Raw genomic sequence first — 11,323 nt, 5'->3', positions numbered from 1 at the left:
TTCCACAATGTACTGTTCAAGGAAACTATCCCGGATACACTCTATGAACTCTTCCTCAAGATTACCCTGGCCAATTTGCTTTATGCAATCAATATAAAGGTTAAAATCACCCATGATTATTGCCATTCCTTTATTACAAGCCTCCATTATTTCTTGATTTATACTCCGTCCAACAGTGTAGCTACTGTTAGGGGGCCTATAGACTATGACCCATAGCGACTTTTTCCCTTTATTATTCCTTATCTCTACCCAAATTGATTCAACATCTTGATCCTCTGAGCCAATATCATTTCTCATTAACGCACTGATCCCATCCTTTATTAACAGTGCTACCCCACCTCCTTTTCGTTTCTGTCTGTCCTTTGGAATTGTCAAATACCCATGAATATTTAGTTCCCAGTCCTGGACACCTTGCAACCACGTCTCTGTAATGGCTATCAGATCATACTCATTTGTATCTATTTGTGCCGTCAACTCATCTATTTTGTTATGAATGCTATGTGCATTTAGACAAAGAGCTTTTAAATTCATTTTTTTATATTTTTTTCCTGCTTATTTGCTCTGTCCTTCAAACTCACTTTCTACATTTTTACTTTCTAATTCCAGCTTTACTCCCCTCCCTACTGAATCTATTCTCAGGTTTCCACCCCCCTGCCAAGCTAGTTTAAACCATGCCCAACAGCACTAGCAAACCCCCCCACGAGGATATTGGTCCAGGCTCTGTTGAGGTGTAACCCGTCCGGCTTGTACAGGTCCCACCTCCCCCAGAAGCAGTACCAATGCCTCAGGAATCTAAAGCCCTCCCTCCTGCACTATCTCTCCAGCCATGCATTCATCTACTCTATCCTCCTATTTCTGTACTCACTAGCTCGTGGCACTGGGAGTAATCCAGAGATTACCACCTTTGATGTCTTGCTTTTTAATCTCTCTCCTAGCTCCCTAAACTCTGCCTGCAGGACCTCATCCCTTTTTCTACTTATGTCATTGGTCCCCATATGGACCACGACCTCTGGCTGTTCACCATCTCCAACCAGAATGCTCTGCAGCCACTTGGTGACATCCTTAACCCTACTGGTACCAGGGAGGCAACATACCATCCTGGAGTCACGTCTGCGGCTGCAGAAATGCCTGTCTGGCTCCCGACTATTGAATCCCCTACCACTATAGCTCTTCCATTCTTCTTCCTCCCCGCACCGCCCCCGCCCGGTGCAGCTGAGCCACCCGTGGTGCTGTGTGCTGTGGCCTTGGCTCTGGCTGCACTCCCCAGAGGCACCGTCGCCTCCACCGGTTCTCAGAAGAGAATACCGGTTGGAGAGCGAGATGGATTCAGGGGACTCCTGCACTACCTGCCTAGTCCCGTATATAGTTCTTTCTTTCTTGACAGCCTATTTCTTGCTTGAAGCTTGTTAATTTTGAACTTGTTTACATTAATATGGTGTCAAGCTAAATAACTTTACAGGAGGTCTTCATCTCCAATGTGGCCTGTGAACACTGGCAAGTTTTATACAGCACTATACATGTAAACTTTTGAACTCTCTACCCCAGAGGTCTGTGGATGCTCAGTTGATGAGTATATTTAAGTCAGAGATCGATAGATTTTGAATATTAAGGGAATCTAGGGATATGGAGAGCGGGCAGGCAAGTGGAGTTGATGCCAAGATCAGATCAGCCATGATCTTATTGAATGGCGGAGCAGACTCAAGGGGCCAAATGGCCTACTCCTGTTCCTATTTCTTATGTTCTTATTAAACGTGGTTTACTACAGTAAGATTCTATCTCAATTGTTTGTAAAACTATTGTAGTTGTTAGTAACGAGCTGGTAACAATGTTGCATATACTATAGGAATGAACTCATGTCCCGTGCACACAAACACAGTGCTTCCATACATTTGTTATGCATTGACCATCACATATGCAATTGGGACGTGTTGCAATCATAATTTTAGTACAATTCATCAACATGGTGCTCTTTCATAAGTTCCTTTTCCGGGTTGTACTTCCTTCAAGTCATAATAATATTTAAAATACAACGTAAATTTGCATCACGCTCATAGCACGTAACGAGGCAACTCAGTCACAAATGTGTCATGTATTCGTAAATTCTTTAAAATGAATATAGGAGTGGCAGGCAGGAAGGTTAGTTCCTGTGACCTATCCGCCATGTAGCGTCACTGATCGCGCACGGACTTGCAGGGGAAGTGAACCTGTTGTGTTGTGCGTTTCTCTATCACTTTGAACTGAAAGTAAGTAATGTCTCATTTGCTACATGAAATGGTTTAACAAGAAGCACACACGCGCGATTTTAAGCGTCTTTACATCTATTTGGGGACCCTTACCTTTGAAAGGTTGGAGTGGGGCGTGTTCTGAGTGGATTCGGGCTTCGGCGGCACCTGGGGAATGAGGGGCGCCTCCGATTAAGGTGTTTGGGTGACTTTATTTCAATCTTCACGTTGTTGTATCGAGGCGATATTACCCTGTGCAATATTAAACCCAATCGGCAGCGAATGCTTTACTTTAGATCTTGAAAGCGCTGATAGAGGACTTTGGGTCTTTGATTCGATAGTGAAAGTTTAATTTTGCACATCTAGAAATGTATCCACTACTGTGGCGTAACTGTAGATAATACCAATTGGAAAATTAAAGTGGAGCTTTCCGTGATTTGAATGTATCCTGATTTGCCCTTGAAGCGGATAATGGTTGCTGGAAGCTGTCGCTAGTTTCTGCTGATAGATCTAGTGTTGGAGATGGAGTGAAGGCATTCGATGGGAATTTTAAAATAAAATCTAATAATCGATGTGGGTTACTGTCTAACCTTTTTGCCACTGTTTTTCACAGTTCAATCTATATATAGCATTTAGGCTCTTGGAAAAGCAAGGTATATACAGAGCAGAATAGCCTAGCTTTGGTCCCTCGGCGATACAACTGCTGGTGGTATGTTCGGGCACTGGAACATCCAAAACTTGAAGTTGGATGCAGAGGGTGCAAGTATCCAAGTTTAAAAAGGACTTAAACTTGCTAAGTGCGCAGTGTTGCTGTTACTGCTCACACCAGGGGTTTAAATGGAATTTGTTCAGAGATGTAGTTCGTTCCCCAGGCCTATTGCAACCTTTTACGCCGTTTTGTAGTTTGATATTTTATGCAAGTTAAACCTTCCTTCCTTCAGTACTGTGAAAAATAAGTTTTACAATTAGAAAATACAATCCATATCTTTTAAATTCCTTTAAAAGCAAAAAAAGTGTTTAATTTCGAACCATTTAGTAGTACTGTAGGTTCTGTCACCCTAGTCTTGCTTTGTGATAAGGACTGTGATCAGCGGGTGCTAACTGTCCCGAGGTATAATGATGCTCTCACCATTTTCAGTTGACACGATTTGACTTGAAGAACTGTCAGACATTGCATTTACACAAATCACTTTCCCCATCCAGGCCTGCAGTGCAATGTTAATTCTGGGTAACGATATTTTGTGCCGATTGCGCATAACTAACTAATTAAGGCGGAGCTTGGTACGTTTTATTTTCATGTAATTAATAATTGATTCATTTGTTATGTGGGTTTTTTTTTAATGGCCTAATTTAACTTTCAAACTGACTATAAAATTAAGAGCCAGGTAGACGGCAAGATCTGCGGGTTGGAGATGGATTTCTGCAACTAGTTTTCTTTACTGTGTTTGTTATGGGTAAATTATTACTGATGGATGTTTAAAGCACTTTATTCAGTACAAACTAAAAGGTAAATAACAGCCAAATGCCCTCCCGTGCCTGCTGGGGTCACTTTGATCTCTGCCCCACACATCACTCGGTGGAGACACTATTCGTACGCCGCATTTTGCGGGAGGCTCGTGCTGATCGCGGCCCAGGCTCCACAGTTTCGAAAGACCATTCATTTGAAAGGAAAAGCAAGTAGGTGTAGAGCACTGTGAGGCGCGGCCGGCGAACCCCACAATAACCTCCCATTTGCCTGATATTAAGGCAGGGCACCTTCGCCCTTGTTGACGGCTCTGTTGGCGCCTCATTCTCCAAAAGGCATTTTGTGTTCTTCACTAAATAAAAACAAATCTATAGTTTTATAAAATGTTTTAAAGTCTTTCGTCAGGCACGATGGCAGATGATATCCAGGAGCAGTTGAAGAGTTACAAGACGGCTCCTTTCGATGCCAGGTTTCCCAACCAAAACCAAACCAAGAACTGCTTTCAAAATTACCTGGGTGAGAAAGTTGTGCTGAGATTTGGTGTAAAGTGCAGAGGGCCTCCATTGTATTTATCTGTCTTGTGAAAACAAACTTCTGCACATTTGTGCTTAAAAGTAGTATTTTTTTTTCATAGAACTAACAAGTGTCCTTTGTCTTGCTCATTTCCTGCTTGTTCTGTAATTATTTCCTAAAGTTAGCAGGCTTAGCATTTTCTCACATGCTCCAATTATTGCTGCAAGTAAATAAACATGAGATTGAACTTGTTCCAAAAATGTAAACGATTGTAAAGACCTAAATTAATATTCATAAATATTCTAACAATACATTTAAATGTACAGAATTATAGAATTTGGAATTTCTACACAGCTTTTTAAATGGTTAATTAAAAAAACGTTTTCCAAACTAAATGCACTCAAAGTATCTTTCTGGGAAAATTAACAGTAATTTATACCATGCATCCTACCAGAATTTCTAGCTATTTTGGGGCGACTGTTAATAAGAACATAAGAAATAGGAGCAAGAGTAGGCCATTTGACCCCTCGAGCCTGCTCCGTCATTCAATAAGATCATGGCTGATCAGATCATGGACTTGGCTCCACTTCTCTGCCCGCTCCCCATAACCCTTGATTCCCTTATCACTCAAAAATGTGTCTATCTCCGCCTTAAATATATTCAATGACCCAGCCTCCACAGCTCTCTGAGGTAGAGAATTCCAAAGATTCACGACCCTCAGAGAATAAATTCCTCCACGTCTCAGTTTTAAATGGGCGGCCTCTTATTCTGAGATTATGTCCCCTAGTTTTAGTTTCCCCTATGAATGGAAATATCCTGTCTGCATCCACCTTGTCGAGCCCCCTCAATATCTTATATGTTTCGATAAGATCACCTCTTATTCTTCTGAACTCCAATATGTATAGATCCAACCTATCTTCATGTCAAGCCCCTCATCTCTGGAATCAACTTAGTGAAGCTTCTCTGAACAGCCTCCAATGCAAGTATATCCTTCCTTTTTTAAATATGGAGACCAAAACTGGACGCAGTACTCTAGGTATGGTCTCACCAATACCCTGTACAGTTGTAGCAGGACTTCTCTGCTTTTATACTTTATCCCCCTTGCAATAAAGGCCAACATTCCATTTGCCTTCTGATTACTTGTTGTACCTGCATACTAACTTTTTGTGTTTCATGCACAAGGATCCCCAGGTACCTCTACTGCAGCACTTTGCAATTTTTCTCCATTTAAATTATAATTTGCTTTTCTATTTTTTCTGCCAAAGTGGATAACCTCACATTATACTCCATCTGCCAAATTTTTGCTCACTTATTTAGCTTGTCTATATCCCTTTGCAGATTTTTTGTGTCCTCCTCACAACTTGCTTTGCCATCCATCTTTGTATCATCAGCAAACTTGGCTACATTACACTCAGTCCCTTCATCCAAGTCATTAATATAGATTGTAAATAGTTGAGGACCCAGCACCGATCCCTGCGGCACCCCACTAATCACTGCCAACTGGAAAATGATCCATTAATCCCGACTCTGTTTTCTGTTAGTTAGCCATTCCTCCATCTATGCCAATATATTACCTCCAACCCCACGAACTTTTATCTTCTGCAGTAACCTTTTATGTGGCACCTTATCGAATGTCTTCTGGAAATCTAAATACACCACATCCACTGGTTCCCCCTTATCCACCCTGCTCATTGCATCCTCAAAGAACTCCAGCAAATTTGTCAAATGTGATTTCCCTTTTATAAAACCATGTTGACTCTGCTTGATTGAATCATGCTTTTCCAAATGTCCCGCTACTGTTTCCTTAATAATGGACTCCAGCATTTTCCCAACAACAGATGTTAGGCTAACTGGTCTATAGTTTCCTGCTTTTTGTCCACCACCTTTTTTTAAAATAGGGGTGTTACATTTGCAGTTTTCCATTCTGCTGGGACCACCCCAGAATCCAGGGAATTTAGGTAGATTACAACCAATGCATCCACTATCTCTGCAGCCACTTCTTTTAAGATCCTAGGTTGTAAGCCATCAGGTCCAGGGGACTTGTCCACCTTTAGTCCCATTAGTTTACCGAAATACTACTTCATTAGCGATAATTGTATTAAGTTCCTCTCTCGCTATAGCCCCTTGATTATGCACTATAGGGATGTTTTTAGTGTCTTCTACCTTGAAGACCGATACAAAATATTTGTTTAAAGTCTCTGCCATTTTCCTGTTCTCCATTATTAATTCCCCAGTCTCATCCTCTAGGGGACCAACATTTACTTTAGCCACTCTTTTCCTTTTTATGTACCTGTAGAAACTCTTACTATCTTTTTTATATTTTGTGCTAGTTTACTTTCATAATCTACCTTTCTTCTCAATCATTTTTTTTTAGTTGTTCTTTGCTGGCTTTTAAAAAATTCCCAATCCTCAGGCCTCCCACTAGTCTTGGCCACATTGTCTGTCCTTGTTTTCAATTTGATACCATCCCTTATTTCCTTAGTTAGCCACGGATAGTTATCCCTTCTCTTAGCCTTTCCTTCTCAATGGGATATATTTTTGTTGCGAGTTATGAAATATCTCCTTATATGTCTGCCACTGCTCATCAACCGTCCCATTCTTTTAGTCTATTTTCCCAGTCCACTTTAGCCAACTCTGCCCTCCTACCTTGTAGCCTCCTTTATTTAAGCTGAGTCCACGGCCAGATCAGCCATGATCTTGTTGAGTGGCGGAGCAGGCTCGAGGGGCGAGATGGCCTACTCTTGTTCCTAATTCTTATGTTCTTATGTTCACCAGTTTGGAAACCAACTTTCTCACCCTCCAACTGAATTTGAAATTCAGCCATGTTATGGTCACTCATTCCTAGAGGATCCTTTACTAATCCTGCCTCATTACACAGTACCAGGTCTAAGATCGCCTGCTCCCTGGTTGGTTCCGCAGCGTACTGTTCAAGGAAACTATCCTGGATACACTATGAACTCTTCCTCAAGGCTACCCTGGCCAATTTGTTTTGTCCAATCAATATAAAGGTTAAAATTGCCCATGATTATTGGAGTTCCTTTATTACAAGCCTCCATTATTTCTTGATTTTTACTCCGTCCAGTGTAGCTACTGTTAGGGGGGCCTATAGACTTCGCCTACAGTGACTTTTTCCACTTATTATTCCTTATCTCCTCCCAAACTGATTCAAAATCTTGATCTTCTGAGCCAATATAGTTTCTCTCCAACATACTGATTTTGTTGGTTGATAGCAGGTGTTGCCTTTTTTAATTATTATTTGGATTTTTTGGTGCACATGAGGTGATTGATGTCAGTGCTGGAGAATGGAGCTCTTTTCTCCTCATCAAAGAATGCCGGTTTAGCCTTGTTGCGAACTGATTTCAGGAGTCAGTGTTGACATGGGCGGAGGTGGAGGAAATTTGTAAGTTTGTATCTAATAATGTACAACAATAGTTTTTCACGAAGATAAATTTTAAGTATGTCATTTCACTTTGACACTGCAAGGTGTGTAAATCCATTGTAGTGTCAAGCCTGGTTTACAAAGTGCTTCTCAAAAAGGTTGTGGCTGCTGGATCAATTGAAATTTTCAGACTGAGATCAACTGATTTTTGTTAGATAAGGGTATCAACAACAACAGCAACAACTTGCACCTTTAACATAGTGAAACATAGAAACATAGAAGCAGGAGCAGGAGCCGGCCATTCGGCCCTTTGAGCCTGCACCACCATTCAATAAGATCATGGCTGATCATTCACCTCAGTACCCCTTTCCTGCTTTCTCTCCATTCCTCTTGATTCCTTTAGCAGTAAGGGCCATATCTAACTCCTTCTTGAATATATCCAATGATAAAGGGCAAAAACATCCCAAGGCGCTTCACAGGAATTATAAAAAAACAAATATGATACCGCGCCACATAATAGGATATTAAGTCAGAAGCTTGGCCATTTTAAAGAGCGTCTTAAAGGAGGAAAGAGAGGTGGAGAGTTTTAAGGAGAGAATTATAGAGCCTAGGACCTCGATAGCTGAAGGCACGGCCACCAATGGTGGAGTGATTAAAATCGGGGATGTGCAAGAGGCCAGAATTGGAGGAGCGCCGATATCTCAGGGTTGTAGAGCTAGTGGAGGTTACAGAGATAGGGAAGGGCGAGGGATTTGAAAACAAGGATGGGAATTTTAAAATCGAGGTGTTGCTTAACCGGAAGCCAATGTAAGTCAGCAAGCACAAGGGTGATGGGTGAGCGGGACTTGTGGCGAGTTAGGATACGGGCTGCAGAGTTTTGGATGAGCTTAAGTTTATGGAGGGTGGAAGATGAGATATGGAGCAAAGGCAGGTAAATGGAATTGGTACACATTATCTCAGGCATTATCTAATTGAATGGTGGAACAGGCTCCAGGGACTGAATGATCTACTCATATTCCTATGGTCCAAGGTTCATTGACATATTGTAACCAGCGTCCCTCTGAGCTGCATAGCTCTCTGCCAGTCCCACGCAGCCTGGAACTGGTTTTTTCAATGTTATATTTTGCACATGTGTGAAACTGAATGGATTGTAACCCTACTCAGTTTAGAGAGCAGGAGTTCTCCTAGATGCTTCTTAAACATTTATATTTTCATGTGTGTGTATCCAGGCTCACAGGGCTTTCTCCTAAACAAGACAGTTAAGGTTCCTGGCAGGCAGGAGTCAAACATAGTAACCAGGATAATAAAAACAGAAAATGCTGGAAATCTCAGCCGGTCAGACAGCAACTGTGGAGAGAGAGAGAAACAGAGTTAACGCTAACTTTGTTTCTCTCTCCACAGATGCTGCCTGACCCGCTGAGATTTCCAGCATTTTCTGTTTTTGTTTCAGATTCCAGCATCCGTAGAATTTTGCTTTTGTAATAGTAGATAGGGCCCTGTCTGGCTGAAACACAAACTGCAACATGCTTTGAGTGTAATGTAGTCCCAGACCATATGCAGGGTAAAGTTTCTTCCACTCTGCCTCAGTTTTGTCTCTTAACCTTCAGAGTGCATCTTATACTGTACCAATATCAATTTTCAGTTTTTCATGCTAGCCATTGTTGTGGCCTCACTCAGTAAGATTGAGTGTCAATTTGCATTAAATCATTGGAAGTTAATCTTGTGGACCTGTGCCTATTGTGGCATCCTTAAAGCCAAAGGGACAAGATTACTTTCATCTGACTTTTCTATGTTTGATTTAGACCCAGATTGTATGGGTTTGGTGACTTGCTGCTCTGCCCAACTCCCTTTGCTAGTGTCATCTTAGCATTAATTTCCAGCAGTTGTCAGCTGTCTTCTTTATAGGTCGAATTAGGTCATAAGTATCTTGCATTGTACAGACCATCAGTTAAGCTTGACATATCTCCTATTTGTGCATTTTACAATCTAAAAATTAAAGCAGTGAATACAAGAACTATGTATGTTCTATGAATATCCCTGTGTGGACTGAAATTGGTCAATGCCAGTAGCTCAAAGCGGGCAGATAGCGAATCAGCAGTCTGTTTTATACTGATTTTCTTTCCATTGAAGTCACTGAACTCACTCAGATCAGTTAAATATACTTGTGTATGGATATTTATAGCCACACCTTTTTGTTTGTGATTGTGTTACAGACTTCCATCGTTGTACTAAAGCACTAACTGCGAAAGGTGCTGATACTACTCGATGTGAGTGGTTCCGCAGGGTGTACAAGTCAATTTGCCCAATGTCATGGGTATGTGACAAAACAAGCTATGTTTTTATAAAATTTTACAATTTGTTGTGGTCTTTAAAGTCAAATGTTAATGGTCAAATGAGCTATTTATTTTGTAAGTCTACAGTTTAATATTGGTTTTATATTGTTTATCTACTGTTACATTGTCATCTTGAACAAGAATCTTGCATTGCATTTTTAAATAATTATATAAAAGATAATTAACTACAAGAAATTGTGGAGACAGTGTAAAACCTGAGGTTCTGCTGAATACTTATAGTTGTTTGTTGTGAAATAACCTCTCATATTATTTTACATCTTAGGTAAGCAAATGGAATGATCAGTTGGAAGAAGGCACATTCCCTGGAAAAATTTAACTAGTTATTGCAGACTGGTTGAAGCCCTTAGGTTGCATCTTACAATGATTGCAAAATTTACAGATTTCACCAAAATAAATTCTAAATATTGAACACATTTTCTTACCTGTGTGCTGCTTCTTTTGTGTATAACTACTTGCAATTGTGCAATTCCAGCAACATATCTAGGAGAATTAAATAATTGCACTTCTTGGGACCTTTTGTGTTGAATTAAATTAATTTCTCAGGAAATAAAAAAACAATTGCTATGAATTTTACATTAGTTTTCAAGCCAGTCTTGTCATGCATTGGAAGAAAGAACTTCATTGTCTTTCTGAAGATAAACTTTGACATTCCCAAAAATAGGTCAACATTATAAAGTAGGAACATGCCACAAACAATTCTCAGTCAGTGATTGGACAGACAGACCCACTGTATGTTACACTGCACGAGAATATAAGGTCTGTATGAATCATGGAACTAGTGATCATTACATCTTTTAAAAACATCATTGTTTTCTGCTAGTTAATAAGCCCTGGTAAAACCATTTTGTTATGTATATAATAATTCAAAAGACTTGTTACTGTAAACTCAGGTGTAAACCTGGTCCACTTTATTCACGTCCAAAGTGACTACAAGACATGGTACCAGCACTTATAGCAGGGCCCACAGACATGCGCATACAGCCAGATGACCTCCGACAGTGGCGCCCCCTGTTGTCTAGTGACCCCAAGCATCAATACATGACAGTATCCCCCTTCAAGATCTTCGTATCAGTCTCTTTACAAATTGAGATGGTATGGGGCTTTTCGCTCATGAGTTGTTCGTCTCAGTTCAACTCCAGTTCTAGGCGAGCGTTCTGAGTCAGTTATGACTGGAGGCTGAGTAGCCAATCTGATGGGAGTGGTAATGACCAAGTCAGAGACAAAGTCCAGGTTTGGTAATGACAGCAAAGTCCTCTGATAAATGACAATTGGTTGGTTGTTCACTGACGGCATCTTCCTCAAGCGGTTACAGTTCATCTGTGTGCCTCAGTTTCACGATCAACATGTTTCCTGCATGTTTGTCCATTCTTGAGCATGGCTATAACCACTC

General features: G+C 40.8%; 1 protein-coding gene across 2 annotated transcripts; it reads left to right on the top strand.

Moving 5' to 3' along the window:
- The first annotated feature begins 2,132 nt into the window (after positions 1–2,132).
- LOC139225918 (cytochrome c oxidase subunit 6B1-like) lies at positions 2,133–10,346 on the top strand. Of its 2 annotated transcripts, none has more exons than XM_070856779.1 (4): positions 2,133–2,243; positions 4,093–4,203; positions 9,793–9,893; positions 10,196–10,346. In XM_070856779.1, exons 2-4 carry the CDS (start codon positions 4,098–4,100, stop codon positions 10,247–10,249), a joined length of 261 nt encoding a protein of 86 aa, XP_070712880.1. In that variant the 5' UTR covers positions 2,133–2,243; positions 4,093–4,097; the 3' UTR covers positions 10,250–10,346. The 2 variants fall into 2 exon arrangements, with proteins under 2 accessions (XP_070712880.1, XP_070712879.1); XM_070856778.1 differs by having other exon boundaries at positions 2,134–2,243; positions 4,082–4,203.
- Positions 10,347–11,323: the final 977 nt, after the last annotated feature.

Source organism: Pristiophorus japonicus, chromosome 15, assembly GCF_044704955.1.
Source record: "Pristiophorus japonicus isolate sPriJap1 chromosome 15, sPriJap1.hap1, whole genome shotgun sequence".
NCBI lineage: Eukaryota > Metazoa > Chordata > Chondrichthyes > Pristiophoridae > Pristiophorus > Pristiophorus japonicus.
The sequence above is the reverse complement of the archived record's forward strand: the minus strand, read 5'-3'. Positions and strand labels throughout refer to the sequence as shown.

Bases quoted from the DNA above. Each gene is read 5' to 3' on its own strand.
- LOC139225918 (XM_070856779.1), top strand. From the start codon at position 4,098: ATGGCAGATGATATCCAGGAGCAGTTGAAGAGTTACAAGACGGCTCCT. The intron at 4,204-9,792 runs GTGAGAAAGTTG...ATTGTGTTACAG, and splicing joins CTGCTTTCAAAATTACCTGG to ACTTCCATCGTTGTACTAAA. The intron at 9,894-10,195 runs GTATGTGACAAA...TTTACATCTTAG, and splicing joins CAATTTGCCCAATGTCATGG to GTAAGCAAATGGAATGATCA.